The sequence below is a fragment of the Poecilia latipinna genome, unplaced genomic scaffold (genome assembly GCF_001443285.1).
Source record: "Poecilia latipinna isolate Pla-1442-1.1 unplaced genomic scaffold, P_latipinna-1.0 Scaffold53, whole genome shotgun sequence".
Classification (NCBI taxonomy): domain Eukaryota; kingdom Metazoa; phylum Chordata; class Actinopteri; order Cyprinodontiformes; family Poeciliidae; genus Poecilia; species Poecilia latipinna.
Genome location: NW_015112669.1, coordinates 165,636 through 181,917, shown reverse-complemented (window position 1 = coordinate 181,917; position 16,282 = coordinate 165,636). Strand labels below are relative to the sequence as shown.

Below are 16,282 nucleotides of genomic sequence, written 5' to 3'. Positions count from 1 at the left end.
TTTTTGCTAAAAATAATCCCCTGATGCGAGTTCCTGTTTTCCTGCATCACACAGCCTCTCATTAACAAGAGCAGCTCTCTTCAACTGTCCTTCAAGTGTACTTAAACCTTTAGGTACATGTGCTTCAGAAAACGTTTAGAGGACATAGATGAGTGGAATCTAATAAGTGTAGTTTATATTACTCTACAGAAACACCACAGTTTGTTTTTTTTTTCTTTTTAACATTATGTTGGTTAGTGGTTGTGCCGTTATTGACACGTCACTCACAGGAAGGAAGCAAAAATTGCACTCATCTCACTTCAAAATCATCTTGCTTTTATGCGTATATTAAATGCAGATAACCGTTGCCGACATATCGGCGCCAGAAATCTTCTTCCTCCCCTTCATTTAAATTAGAAATATAGCAAAAAGGTTTTTTTTTTTTTTTTTTGCTGTTTTGAGAACTTTGCTTACAACCATTGAGATCCAGTTCTACCAAAAGAAATTAGTAAACGTTGCAACAAATTTTTAAGTACAAACGTTTGGTGCACAGTGAGCTTCTATAATTGCTTTGAGCATCTTATGTCATTTAATGAGGTCACCAAACACACAGCTAAGCTATTCAGCTGTGTGATTATATAGTGATAGTGGTGTATGTGAGGGTATACAAGTCGTCATAGTGTTTGTCGTAAATAAATTGAAACTAGTATGTATTTTCTGAATACTTATGTAAGATACGGAGCACAGATATATGCACTGGAGAATAAGGTCAGCTGCTAGTTTACAAGAGATTGCCGCATACTAAGCACTAATGAGTGACTCCGTTTGGATTCATCTTCTGAGGAAACTTACAATTTACCAGCAATCATTTAACACTTGTGCAGTGAGATGCTTTGTATGCTCCTGTTTAAAAGTATAAATATATATAGGTATATATATATATATATACATCTGTAGTGACAGTAAGACTGTACAGGCTATGTTTGTAGTGAGTTTTGTGATTGTGCAATTACCCATTTATTGTAAACCAATGGAAAAGGTGAAGGGACTCTGGCAACTGCACTAATGTGTTCCTACTCACAAACCTACAGGTGCATCTTGATATATTAGAATGTTATTGTAGAGTTAATGCATAGTAGAAGCACAGAAACGATTCATTTTCCATGAATTACAGCATCAGTCCAGTGTAGTTTGGAAGAGGTCAGCTTTGGCTGCTGAGGTTTTGAGGAATCAAACAAAATGTGACTGCGTGGTATTTAAAGCGTGCATTCATATTTTGGCTATCTGGGCAGGCATCACCTCCTTTAGGAAAATAAAATCAGCATCTACATGAAACTTGGCAAGCAGGCTGAAGCAGGAAGTGCTCTAATGTTTCCAGCCATGTAGCAACACCAGCAGATGACGTGCCTCTCCGCTCTTCTTCCAGACTCTGGGGCTTAGATTTCCACAATGAATGCAAAACTTACTTTAATCTGAAATGTGGACTTTGTATCACCGAGCTAAACTCCCATCCTTAGCTCAGGTGAGAGGTTTCTAACGTTGCCTCCAGTTCAAGGAATAGTTAAATATTACAGCTGTTGTCCATTTCCTGATACATTGCTGTACACTATTAGCTTTAAGAGCTAATAGCATACTATTAGCTCTTAAAGCTAATAGTACACTAACTAATACAATGAATGGCCTTAACTTTACATCTCTGACAAAACCATGGATGTCCTTGCTGCTCGTTGACTTTTTTCTTCCACTCAACTTTCTCTTAATATGCTTTGATACAACACTCCGAACATCCAGTTTCATCAGCACTTCTGTTTTATGGTTTATCCTCGTTGTGGCACATGTGAGTGGCGTCGACCACAACGCGTACATCTCTGTGCTTCAAGTCCTTCTGTGTTACTCGGCTTTTATTAGAAACTGATTTTTGGGTTTGCATTCGCTCATAATAGCCAACTTAATGCACATCACTCTGAATTGATATCATTTTTCCAGAGTTTTATTTTATTTTATTTTTTACTGAATTACAGAAACTGATATAAATGAGATTCTGGAGATGCATCTCTAGGTAATTGTTTGTATATTCTGGGGATTTAATGGTTCTTAGCACTCAAAAGTCACCAGAATGCAGATTCTGTGCGTTTTAATGCAATTATGACATGCTTCGTCCATGACTACAGTCATGAGTCTCTTCCCTTTTAAATGCTTGAATCAAACACATGATTGTGAAGGTGGGAGACGGGCCAGCAGTGCTCTGTGATAAAAGCTTGTTGCTGCAGCAGTGTGGATGTGTTGCTGTGTGTCGTTTTCCTATTGAGGGTGATGCTGCACTACATTATAGCCTTTGCTGTGCTACCTTCTGGACCTGAGTGTATTTCTGTTGCTCTTTAAAACCCACTTTTTACAGCGTGCATTGAATGTGTGTTTATGTTGTTTATTGAATGACGCTCGTGAGGCGGCTAAACAATAATTCTGCAAACTTTGCTCATCACTAAGGATTTTCTGCAACTCTTAGCTTAACAGGAATAGAACAAACAGTTTGATTCATCTCAGCCTTTGACTGTACCGTTATAACCTGAAGCATCCAAAGACAAGGCGGCTAAGAATCTCTTGATGCAGCTTTTTCTCTGCTTTATTGTGTAGACTTTCTCATGCAATGCATTTATTTGTACATGTGGCCCTCAGTCTGCGCAGTGCTGCATTTTACACCAAACTGTGTAAGAAAATCCCAAAGCACCGTCAGGAGTGCAAAGTTACTGAACTAGTTATGTATAAATCCCAATATATTTTAGTTGTCATTTACTTTAACTCTCCAAAAACACTTTTGAACACTTGACACTGACCCTGATTTTCACCTCTGTTTTGCATGCTTTGACTGCTGGAAGCACAAATGTAAGGACAATCCCTTTTTCTTGTTACACTCCATGAATGTGATTGGTTTTCTGTTATGTACATTTAGACCTGTCAGTATTGGTGCACAGTATTTTTCTCTCTCAGTTTTGTATCGTTCGAAAATGTTTCCTTGATGTAAGATGTATTTTACCGAGAGCAATAAAAACACGTGTTGCAGATGTTGGAACCAGAGTGAATGTGTAATTGTGATGAAGGACAAGGAGCTAAAGCAAAGAAGCAAATGCAGTTTCTAGGCATATTTGCATTCGACTGAAAACTCCAGAGCTTTTCATCGTTTTTAATAAACCGAGATATTTTTACAGCAATCAGCATAGAAACTAGAAAAGAAATGGCAGTGCACCTAAATGCACCTTGAAAAGACTTAAGACTCGTGCGGTCTTATCAGGTCTCATCACTGATAAGGCCTGATTTTGCGAGGTTGGATTTTTTTTTTTTTTTTTTGGTCAGAGATTGAAGATTGATATTAACTTTATCAGTTACTGATATAACTGCTCTCAAGCCTATAGAGTCATTTACAAACCTAGTTTAAAGTAACATATCACTGTCAAATGATTTAAAGATATGAACTGAGTTTTAAATAATCCATGCATGTTGTGTACGGAAGTTTAAATAAACCTGCACCTGCAGTCATAAAGTAAATCCAGTGTTTGGATCTGCTCCAGGTACCAGCAGTGGTTTGATTTATTGGGTTCCTCCTTTTTTTTTTTGTTAATTTCCTGCAAAATATTATGCACTCTCCCTATCAACAAATGTTTAAGCCACACCTTGCGCACAAAAATAAAATGCACTTTATACCATGCATATAATGTTACTTCATCATTTGACTCTTGTATGCATGAGTATATTGCGAATGTTACCTGGAAATGGAAATTAGCCATCTTGCTTACTCCAGCATGTTTACATTTGCGCCGATTAAGTCATCTATTAACTTTTACATAACATTAAGTTAGGAAAGGGGAACAGCTTTCTACGCTCTGTTTTCATTCAGAGTGTGGAATAAAAACAGAGTCCGGACATTTTGGCAAAATATTATACACCTGGCAAAAGGAATATTGGTGAGGATGTTAGAAAGTAAATCCTTTCTGAAGTTAATCGTTTCAATATATCAAGAGATTTGACATTTCAGTTAAACTTGTATAAAGTTTTCAACATAAATTTGGAAACGTGCTTATTCCTTAAACATCAGATTTTCTGCTAGAGTGGCTGTGTATCGTTTTCTCTTCCACTTCACTGTGTTGTTCTATTGCATAAAATACCAATGCAACATAACAAAATGTTAACATAAGAGGTTAGAATATTGTTACAAAGCACTGTTGCTGGGGTTTTGACATTTTATTATGCAATCCTAAAGTATGCAAATATAAATTGTACATTTTGAATTAAAATAAGTTTTAAATAGGTATAATGAACATTAACCAAGAGGAATGCATGAGCTATTTTTGTTTGTTTTATTTTTATGTTACGGTTCACTAGAAGTACAGAAGAGCATATAAACAAGTTTTTCCCCAAGACCTTTTAAAACAGGATTTTCTATGTTGAAATATTTCAAGAAAAAAAATGTCCCAATGACAGATGCAGCACAATCAAAGAAAAAAAAACAAAGTTTGTGATTTTGCTGCAGTAAAATGAACACACAAGGGCACCTGGGGTAGAGTGATGATTTATTCATCTACAGGTTGGAAGCACGTGTCCAGGTACAAACAGTACACTCCTCGGTCATGCACTAAAACACACTCGTACAAGTGAAATAAAACCTGCCTGAAGCGCCTCAAACTCTCCCCAGCATGATGACAGCAGCTGAACCTGGGTGTGTGTGTGCGTGTGTGTGGAGGGGGCATCAAACCTGCTCCTCTCTGCACCGAGTTTAGAGTCAGGTTGTCATTATTTCACACACACACACACACACCAGACACTGCCATCTCCAATCACCGAGGATGTTCCAGGTGCTGGACGAGGACGGACAAAATTAAGCTTTAACATGTTAAAGACATGAAAAATGTACCAGTTACATATGACGGACTGATAATTCAATATCACACTTCGATATGACATCAAGCCTTTGGATTGGAATAAGTAGTTTGGATCTTTTTCGAGCGATGCTTCGTTTTATAATCGCTCTACCTGAATCTTAATGTGTCTGAAAGATTATCTATAATTAGAAAAAAAAAACATATCTGTAGTAAACATTCATTCTGTCCTGTGCCTTAAGATTCAATTTCATACCCAACAGCAAATTACTTGGAGGTATATTGCCATATTAGTCAACGTAAACCACAACTCAAAGTAAAATTATTTGTTCATTTTAGCTCAGATCTAAATCAACGTTCTATTTCGCTGAAACAATTTTCTGCGCAGCCTTCAGGACGTCCGCTATGTCCACCTTGTCGCCAAACTGCTTCTCTTTGTGCTCCAGGAGGATTCCCTGCAAAACACCAAACACGGTTCAAATGAAGGGTTTTTTTGTTTTTAAGCCGCGTGATAATAATCTGCGCTGCTCAGGTGACGGACAGATTACCTGATCTCCTGGTCCGATGACAAACACTCCTCCCAAGATGAAGCCTTCGCCCTGCATGTTACCTTGGTAACCGGACCTCCAGGCCCGAATAAAGTTCTGCCACACCCCAAGGCGGATGAAGCCTAGCCCTCCCATCTTTCTCTGCAGTGGTCCATAGAAATGTTTCTACAATCAAATTGAGTTCTGGTTAGCGCCTTGAAAAGAATTCACGCCGACATTTCATCACCTTTCAACAACAACAAGCTTCACCTTTCAGCTTGACACAGACCTTAAACATTCAGTCAGGGCTACAGTAGAAACTGAGGTTCAGAAAGTCTCCTAATATGACATTGATCTTGGGAACATTTATCAAAAATTATATTGTCGTACTGTGCTCAGGTCGGTATAAATTCAAGTACGCGAGAGGCTGTACAGTCAAAACATTAAGATTCCAGCTGCTCACCATCTCATCTATGTAGATGTCCCCGGCGAAGTGCGGTCTGAAGTCCTGGATCTCTGAGCCGACGTTCTCTTTCACCACGGCAACCAGAGGGACCCCGAGCTCTTCCAGCTGGGGCTTCAGAGAGGACAGCTCAGAGGCTTCCTATGGATAGAAGAACATGAAGTCATGAGGGGAATTTAAACTATTAATCTATGCAAGCATTCAAACGTCAAGTCAGGCACTACCTCTCTGCACAAAAATCATCCAGGCCGCCGTACGGCCATGACCACCGCGCCGTTCTTCTCCCACAGGCTCTTCGCTTTTATAACCTTTCCATCTACAGTCAGAAAAAAAGACTCTTTACCTCAGCCTTACATCTTAGTTTACATGGATATATTGAATATGTGTGGACTAGAGGAAAAAATGAACTAGAAACAAATATAGGAGGCTAATGGTTTGGTTAAAAATTTAAAACTAAGTTTTCATCTTTCCATCCTGAGCACGAAAAAATAAAAAATGTTCAAATACGTCATTAGAGCCCCAAAGTTACTCTGCATTTATTCACACTTATGACTGCATATTGTAGTGATTATTAAAACATGTTAATGTCGTGTTAAAATGGCACAACCCCAGTAGATTGCAAACATAAAACCTTTAACAACTACACAAGTGATTCTGCTTCTGACTGAAGCCTAAACGTCTTTCTGACTGTCTCAACGACGGATCTGCATCATCAGCTTTTATTAGAGATCAGCCTACCATCTGTGGTGGAACGCAGATCGGCGTCTTCGAGGTGCTCCAGCGATGCGCTGGCACCTTTAGGAAGACACATGTCAGTGTTGGCCAGGAAGATCCCGGCCAGGGCCGCTCCGACAGCGCCGATGCCCAGGGACCACATCCCCATCTCGGTCAGGGCCCCCTCCAAACCAGACACTGCAGCAAAACACGGCAAAACCATCGTGAGAGAGACAGAAGACACCTCTCCTGCTCCCTCTTAAATACGACTCAACTAACTAAAAGAGGCTGGACTTAAAAATTCTGGGGGTTTTTTTGTTTTTTTTTTGTTGTTTTTTCTTTGCGGTTGTTTCTGTTCCGATGTGTCCCTGCAGAGAAAGTTTATCTTTTCTGTAAAGGAGAAGCTAAAGCTTTCTGAGGCTGAGTGATCAACAAGATCAGGCATGCTCACTCATCGTCTTCTTCCTTGTATTTTCAGAGTGTGATTGAGATCCTTCCCGCCAGCAATATCTCGTTGTGCTCTAATCTAAATCTCACTTATGAGATTAGGAAGCTCAGCTACACATCAGATCCTTCCGACAGTGGCTGCTGTTTGTCGAAAAACCGCTTAAAGGCAGCCAACAATAAACTTTACTTTGCATGGACTGAAATGTACCCATTTTAAAATGACCTACCATATAATTATACAATTAAATGCAGATATTCGTTCTCCAGTTGCACCGACCTAATCTGATTTTCTTTGCAATGGCTTCTTAACTACACCAGCAGAAAGTCAGTAAAGCGTGAGCGCTTTCATTTTAAGGTCACCGTTCACATCACAATGATTACTACTCTTAATAAAACAAAGAAATAAAAATTAGCATCAATCTAAATAACATCTGTTTTGGCTAAAACAACTCCTCCAGACTACAAAGTAGGACAACACTGGGGAATAATTAACGCCCAACAACATAACCACAGAGAACAGCTAATTGGTGCAGGAGTCAAATATGTTCTTGCCTGAGGTGATCTTGTTTGGATCAGGACTTGCTCTGGCTTCGCTTTGGTGAAACTGAGCAGTCTGGCTCTTTAGAAACTGAGGGCCGGCTGCGACGGAGCGGCTCGCCAGACGGACGGCAGAGCAACACAGGGGAAGCCTCCAGCTCAAAGCCGCTGAACATCTGGACAGAGCCAGCATGGTGGTAAAAGTCTGAGCCTCTTACTACACACTCACACACCCTCAAGATTTCACTGGAAGACACAGAAAACAAGACTTTTTTTTTTTCAAAGCAGCTAAGTCTCTGCTGAGGCTCAACTTCAAGGTAAATTCATGAGACTGGGTTGGAAGACTAAGAAGAAGAAAAAGAATTTCACACCTCAAAACTGTTGAGAGTTGTTGCATTTTTTTTTTTTTTTTTTTTTTTTAAAACTCTAAACAGAATTAGTGGGGGATGTTATCTTGATGCAAGTAAAATGCAAATGTCCTCCGTCTGCGAGTGCGCTTCCTTTTACATTCTAACCTCATGCATCGACATGAAGTGCGCAGAAACACAAAAGAATAAGATGCTGCAATCATATCTAAAACCATGTTAGAATAAATTATGACACAAGTCTGGCTCCTTTATCTAAACAGCTTTGAAATAAGAAGCTCACTAACTCATCTCTGCAGTCAAGTGGAGAAAAAAAAAAATCCTCTCTTACTTCTGCTTCAGCTCGTCCGGTGTGAAACTTAAAGTAACTGAAAATGCATCGAAGTCACTGGGCTTTATAGCACAGGGGACAAAGGAGGAGAAAAGCTCACCAGCCAATAGAGATGCTAGCCAAACAAGGAAGAGTTTGAAGACTTGTTAACAAAAAGAAAGCATTTAGTGCTACATGCATTGCATTGTCACACAACACTGAACACAGCTACACTGTATTCAGCCTATGCCAACACACCTCCAAGATCCAAACCTCCACTAAAACGTTCTTCCATGCCAAAACCATTTATTTATTTACTTCTCAGTGGCCAATCGACTGTAATCTCCATAGATCAACAGAGAAGCAGAGGATTATAGAAACAAAACCAGAACATAAACCAAACCAGTTATGATGATAATAGAATGTGGTCTCTGGTTGTGTTAGTATGCTTGGGCAAACATGCATTTCTGAGAAAAAAAATACAAGAACATATGATAAAATTAATATTTACGGTTTATGCAGTAGCACAGTTTCTCTCCAAGGTTTACACACTCCTTGTTGGTCTTGGTGACATAAAGTGAAAGTTAAATATGGAAATTCACCAGAGGAAATTGAAATGGAAAAAAAACAAATAAAAGCTTCCAATGACATATTTGCATACATGTACACATTTTTAACCAAATACTTTGTCGGAGCACCTGCTGATTCAGATTCAGGATTCAGGCTTTTTGACTCAAAAGCTGTCATTAAATACAGTGAATGTGAAGGAGTTCAAATTGAAATTAGATGTTCTCTAAGGAGTTTACTTACACATACAGGCTAAGCCAGACTCTAGAGCTAAATCTGACCGACAATATGAAGGGTCACTCGAAAAGAGCCGGGACCACTGAGCAGATATCTTCACATTTTTCGATAAAAAGAGAAGCACAGCGAGACAGGGTGAGCAAGTGTTGTTAAATCAAAATGTGGAATGCAGGTAGACTCCAAAAGAAGATTAGACGCTGAAAATGATTCCAAAAAGTGCTTCAACATTATGTTGACTCATGCCACAATGAATAAGCTAATCCTTATTCACCATGTTATTTATTTATAAATTTCTTTTAACAGATTTGCTTTGCAGATCTGCTGGAGGAAAAATCCAGCTGATCTATTTGTAGAAAAAAAAATAACTTATATGGGTCAAACTTTTTTTTTTTTATTTTACACCAAAAAACCCGAGGTGTGTTTTGTAAGCCACTAATTTATACAAGTAAGATTGTTATCATTTAAATGCATTGTGCAATTAAATATACTAGTCTCTCTCTTCACATATATTTAGGCTACAATTTATTTTGATCAAACATTTATTTTATTTTTTGTAAAAAAAAATAAAAATAAAAAAAAATTTGAAATGACGTTCACGTGACAAGAACCTAATCTCAAAAATAAGTACTTTAACATCTAAGCAGTTTTTAATATCTAAGCTTTAATATCTTATTAAAGCTTCACTTTAACCAAGCGGTTACTTTCATATCTAAGCAGTTTTTTGTGCATACCAACACTGGGTTACGTATGTAGCTCAATGCAAGCTGATAAATAACCGCTTCGACACCAATTAGTCAATGACCTTGATACTCCGGGCAAATAATTAAACCCACAGTATCAACCTAAAGGGTTAACAGGAAACCATTTCAGCTACAGTAATATCAAATGTTGCTACATGTTAAGTAAGCTTGTCTCTCGGAATCCTGCACAGTAAAGCTGTAACTGGTATAACAGGTTCAGTGGCGTCCATAAATTAGGACAGTGCGGCACCAGATAGACACAAACTCTTTGGTTTTATCCTGAAGCTGGGCTAAAAAGTAGCCCAGAAGAAGGAAATGCAGATTTTTCAACACAGTAACAATAATGTTAAGTTTAGAAATGTATGTTACCTTAATATTGAAACACCAATATGAATGACGTTTCATGAAACGCCGCCTCGGCCACAGACCTTCCTTGAGTAAACAGATCCCGGCCGGCGGCGCAAGCGTACTAAACGATCATTAGCACAGGCTAACTAATCGAAACAGATGGCTGGAAAAGTCGATGCGAGACGTTAACGGGAATATTTTAAGAGAGACTTACAAAGGTTTTCCAGCCTATCGAACATTTTCACATTTTGTCAGATTACTACAAAATCTGATTAACTTTTTTTTTTCTTGGTTGAGAGCCGGGGGGATTTTAACCGACAACTATGATGCGGAAGGAAATGCATGCATTGTTGTCAGATTCGTTTGCAAATAAAATTCACTGAAAAAAATTAAAATAATTGGCTTTATGAATTTTATTTACTTTGCTACATTTTTCAAGTTTTTTATATTTTTCTTACCTTATTTTGCAGCTCACCACTGCTGAGGCCCTGAAATCAGGTTTGGAGCAACACTCCCCTCTGCTGGAAGTTAAGAAGGTGAAGACGGAAAAGATCTTTGGTCTAATAATGTAAAACGGAGTATTCGTTTTTTTTCCCCCTTACATTTATAACTATTTAATAATGACTAAAGTATAATATAGTATAATATTAATAATAATAATTAATAATAATTATAATAATAAAGTATAATCCAAATCTTGCGATATTCAATTTGACCAATTGTTTAGTAGCACAGACAAAAAACCTGCATCAAATTTGACCTCTGCCTTCTTGTCCAACCTTTTCCTTCCAGTATTGCCCTATATTTTCTCCATCCATCTTCCCATGAACTCCAACTAGTTCCCTTGCCCCTATTTTATCCCTACTTAAGAAAAGCTTCCTCACAGTATAATGTTAATACCAATGTGTCACTAAGTTGACACATAGTGGTTCTTATTGAGGTGCATTGTTAGTTTTCCTTTGTTTTGTTTTTTTGTTTGATGGTTTGTTTGTTGTACTTACAATCCAAAGGATCCCATTAAAGTTTGGGGTTATAATGAGGCAAAAATGTGAAAAAGGTCAAAAGAGTTTGAATACTTCCATTTAGAAGGGCTTCTGAATGGAACCCAGTTACCACATTGTAAACACAATGTTTTCAGTATTGGGTTTTCATCTATTGATGCAGCTCAAGACATGGTTCAAATAAAATCATCCTTTGTGAAGCCTCTCAGTTTTCCTTGATTCTGTTATGAGAGAATGAGTCTGCTTTCTGAGCCCAAGGCCTTACATGTCCATTGCCTTGTATTATGAGTCATATCTAACAGTTGGTCTAAGCCGATTTACTCATAAAAGGTTATAGAAGAAAAGCGATCCTGTCTTTATTTTAACTATGGCACTACCACTAAGAGAACAGATCGCTTGGCTGTTTTTCTAGCTCGATTTAAAACTGTTACTTATTTATGGCTATTTTTACAATCACAAACAGTGAAGATATCAGTTTTATTAGTCAAGTCATTGATAACAATAGTGCATGGTACAGTAAAGAAGGGTCAATGGTTTTGGAAGGTGTGTAAGAGGTTGAAGTTATGCTAACACTCTGCCTCCACACTGCAAATATTTGACTTTTTAGTAAAACGATTTACATTTTTCACCATATACCTTTTGTAAATTAGTCAACTGAAGTAGCCATTTGCTATTGCTGCATTGCTCCTTTAAAGTCTGAGAAGACAGCGAACTACAGGAGATATACATTAGTAATACTTCATTCATTCATGGCAGCTTCACTCAGGAATGTGCTGAAGGTCCAAAATGGACTGGAACAGAGACGGGATAGAGTGACACTCCTTTAGCCCAGCTGCTGTGCTCCCTCTGGCTCCTCTACATGCAAACGGTTCAACTTGTGGATCAGTTTCAAAGCATCTACTTTGAAACCCAATAAATCACTGTTAGATTTAACTTTTAAAAATGAGAGATTTCTCCATTTAATTCATCAAATAGTAAAAAGAAAGAAAGAAAGAAAGAAATTATATATTATGAAAAGGCACAGTGTGAGTATATATAAACAAATGTCACATATATAAACAAATGTCTCACGGCCACTATTTGGACCTGATCAGCTTTGGCATTAAGCTTGTGGGAACTAACAGCCAATCACAGCAAAGGATTTGCACCCCACCTCAAAAGCATTGGTTAACTTATCAACTCCTTACAATGCTATTGAAGCCAGTCAAAAACCAACCCGATTAGCTTTGAAAGAATCACCAGGTTTATGACAGTACTTGTGTCAGTTTATTTGTCTTTTGTTTGTAGTCAGCTAACTACTTATATAACAAATTCCCCTCAGTCTTTCAGTCATACAGTTTATATGCAGGCCTGGCAGGATCACACTTACTCCGTTTGCTCCAGATGAAACCAGTTCGACGCCAGGCGAGCCCAGAGCCCAGAGATGTAAGTTGTGGGTGAAAACTGAGTGTCCTTGAACTTGAGGAAAGACTAACAGGTGTTAACAACCCCTGAAGTCCCGGACCCTTATCTCGTCCTGTTCTGTCAAGTCTCAGCTTGGCCGTACTCTCATGTGACCTTTGACCCGGTTTTTAAATTGAAACTCGTCAGTGTTTATTGTGACGCACACACAGAGCCACCAAAAGTATTTGCACTCCTTGAATATAAGTCCTGTGGGGAAAAAAATACTTTAGTTTGGATAACTTTTTCACTTGATAAATTATCTCCTTTAAAACTTGTATTTTGTATTATTTACTTAGGTTGTCCTTGTTTGATATCAACATTGTGTGATGATCTGAAGCATTTAATCAGGACAAATAATCACGCAGAACAAATCATCTGGGAGCAAAAAAAAAAAATGCAAGTATTGTATCAAAAATATTTTACCCCATAAATCAAAATTTTGCTACCCAGCTTTGATGAAGTCATAATGTGTACACATTGATGTTTTTGCCCATTTTTTGACAAAATAGCTCAACCTCCGTCAATCTTGATAATAAGTATCTGAACAAATTTCAAGTCTTGCTGCAGATTATTTAGTTAATAATTTTCTCATAAACTCTGACCATTTTTCTTCATTCCATGCGAAATAAAAAGCATCCCCACAGCATGACGTTACCACTACCATGCTGTGGGAGACATTTTCAGATTGAGCAGATGTTCAAAGGTTTTGATTTTTGCTAGATAACATAATCAACATTTAAACAGCTCACATATCTTCTTGATGGTCTGCTCTTTGACAGACAGAATAATTGAATATGGTGCACTATAATGTACTCAAATCTTAGCAATAATTGTTTGAAAGTTTGTGTATTCTTTCTATGCACATCAATCTTCTCACTCCTCATATTCAGACTTCAAGCCTGTCTGAACTCTGATATCAGTAATCTTTCAACATGACTAGAACAATCTTGCCGGAGTTAAAAAGAAAACAAAAAAAAAAGTCCCGTTCCCTGTCAGTCATTAACAGGTTTTTTGATGTAAATGCGTAGTCCCTATTTTAGAGGGTGTTTAATGTTTGCATACATAACCAGTGTGGCTCGTCACTGTTTTTGTCCCACAGTAGCAGATAAGAGGCAGGTAAAATCAGACTCTGACAGAGACATGCGATCTTGTGGCGCTTGCTCTCTTTAGGATCGAGCGGGAATTTCACGTCTCCTCTAGTTTTATCTAGTTGAGGTTTGTTATGTTGACCCACACACAACATTGACCTCTGGTTATTTGTATAGTGTTGTTCTCTTTCTGTCCTGAAGCACACTTGATTGTAACAGCTGGAAAGTTACGAAATCACTATTGAAAATCTAAATATCAACATCAAACACTTAAAGTGAGGCTCCTCAAGATTTTTTTTTTTTTTTTTTTTGTAGAATTAGTAGGTCTCACCTTGCGCATAGAATAGAACTATATGTAACATTAATATTTGTAAATGTTTACACAAACATTGCTAAAGTAAATAAATAAAGAAGTGTGTGTAATTTCGATCAGTTGAGAGGTTAGGCTCTGGACCTTCTGAAATGTGACATATTAGTGAAATGTGTTAGTAATAATACCAATAAGTAAAGGCAAGCAGACTCATGATATTTAAGTTTGTCTGATAAACTGGCTAGATAAAAAAAAAAACAGATGCTAATAAGACTCTATCAAATATTGCCGTTATTAGCTATGATCAATTATGTTCAAGTGTTAATGTCACACATGACTAGCATTAGCATGTAAAGGGCTAATGTTCTCTTTAGTGAGCAAACTAGTTCTCTTGTCTATGCATTGTTTATGTAAATAAAATTTAAATCACAGGTAGCTTTTATTCACAAAAATATTTTTTCTTACATCTGTGGGCCCTAAAAGCCATAAAGAAAGTGTTGAATTTTATTCTCTCGAGATAACTATTTAAAATTCCCCTCTCATTTCACACGGCCATCCACAACTGAAATTGAAGCCAGATGATGGAAAAATAGAGGAAGATCTCTGTTTAAGCTGCAGTCGAGAGGGATCAGCTACGGTGCCTTGCAAAAGTCTTCAAAACTCCTTGAACTTTTTCACATTGTTACATCTACAAGCTTCAGTGTATCACTGTATTAATAGACCAACAAATAGCGGTGAATAAATTGTGAAGGAAGTTGAAGGAAAACTGAGGATTTTTGCATTTTTATGAAAAAATAAATAAAATAGGTTTCATCCCCTCAGTGAATGCTTTGCTACAGTTAAACAGAACAGTCTTTGCCGTTTACAACAGGTTTTCTTCCAGGGTTGCCCTGTATTTATTCTTATAAACAGTGCAATTTGGTGCACCAAAGTTTGAGGATATTAGAGTTAAGTGAGCTGAGAGCAGGGCTTACACGAAGATGTTCATTTAAAAGTCATCTTTTAAAACCATGCTTTCAGCAAAGTAACTAACCTAAATTTACTTATGCATGTGGTATTATGCCCAGTATTTGTTTTTTTGTTTTTTGTTTTTTTTGTTTTTTATTTGGAAAGAGAATTATAGAGCATCATTTAAAATATAAATATCAAAAACTTGAAAATTGTGTTTCAGCTCTGTTTTAAGAAGTTAGCAATTATTAATCGTAGCCAGTAATTAAGTTTGGAGCAAACAGTCCTGCGTTGTCCAGAAGCTGTTTTCTGTCCAATCCCAGCCCGGGGCTCTTGTCTTCATCTGTGACTGCAGAACACACTGAGCCTTCCTGACAGAAGATCAAATAACGAAGATGTGTCTCAGATATTTCTCTGGCTTTCAGTTGACTTAGTGCGTCTGTGTTTTTGTAGAAAACTACAAATCGTCAAAGGGTTCAGGTGAAGCACACTTTTGGAGAGTCAGTCACAAGTTTAGACTGTATTTTATGTTTGTAGGTACCACCAACGAGAGATACACTGCACTGCAAAAGTAATCACACTCCTTCAACTTGTTCACATTTTATAAAAAAAAAAAAAAAAAAAACACAGGACATCCTTTATTATTTGTCCATGCATTTACTAATTTCAACAGTCAGGGTACAAATTACAGCTCACATCCAATATCTTAAATGGTTTAGTTAAAATATGTAGCCTCAGGAATGATCAAAGGTAAGAAACATTGAAATTAAAAATCAAGAATATTAGAGTACTTTATATTTATACCTTTAAAAAATCAAAGAAGAGCTTCAGAAGTCTAACTAATGATTACTGATGATTATTTCTTGAAAATATTTATAAGTTGCTGCAACACAAAATATTTTAGATTCACGTCTCTTTGGCTTTTTTTGTGTGTGTTTTCATCACTTTAAAGCTCAACTAATTTGGCCATGACCAGTAACAAATCATGCCTGGTGCTGGTGTTTTCTCCATGTCTCCCTGCAGCCTGGTTCCACCTGGCTGTTTATGACTCTGTCCAGGAAGGATCGTTCACCCTGAAGCAGAGCAGCTAAAGCAGGTTCAAATCCACAAACACACACCGGAGCATCACGCTGAACACAAAGGGTTAACAAGCTGTGAGCTGAGCTGCCCACCCATCATCCACTCCGCCCTGGAGTGGACTGTACCATGGATTCACGTGACATGAATATGTGCGTGTGAGTGAGTGACAGAGAGTGTGTGCGCGCGCGCGTGTGTGTGTGTGTGTGTGTGTGTGTGTGTGTGTGTGTGTGTGTGTGTGTGTGTGTGTTTGTGCGCGGTCCCTCCCCCCCCCCCCCCCCCCCCCCCCCCCCCCACCCCCCCCCCCCCC

General features: G+C 38.0%; 1 protein-coding gene across 3 annotated transcripts; it reads right to left on the bottom strand.

Annotated features, from left to right (window-relative positions):
- Positions 1 to 5,108: 5,108 nt before the first annotated feature.
- selenou1a (selenoprotein U 1a) lies at positions 5,109 to 10,237 on the bottom strand. 3 transcript variants are annotated; one of them, XM_015052207.1, is made up of 7 exons: positions 10,127 to 10,218; positions 7,554 to 7,784; positions 6,579 to 6,752; positions 6,065 to 6,156; positions 5,841 to 5,981; positions 5,399 to 5,563; positions 5,109 to 5,305 (listed from the first exon to the last, which is right to left on the bottom strand). In XM_015052207.1, the coding sequence occupies exons 2-7, from the start codon at positions 7,729 to 7,731 to the stop codon at positions 5,210 to 5,212; spliced, it is 846 nt and encodes a 281-aa protein (XP_014907693.1). In that variant the 5' UTR covers positions 7,732 to 7,784; positions 10,127 to 10,218; the 3' UTR covers positions 5,109 to 5,209. The 3 variants fall into 3 exon arrangements, with proteins under 3 accessions (XP_014907693.1, XP_014907702.1, XP_014907711.1); XM_015052216.1 differs by lacking the exon at positions 7,554 to 7,784 and having other exon boundaries at positions 10,127 to 10,237; XM_015052225.1 differs by lacking the exons at positions 7,554 to 7,784; positions 10,127 to 10,218 and adding an exon at positions 9,913 to 10,047.
- Positions 10,238 to 16,282: the final 6,045 nt, after the last annotated feature.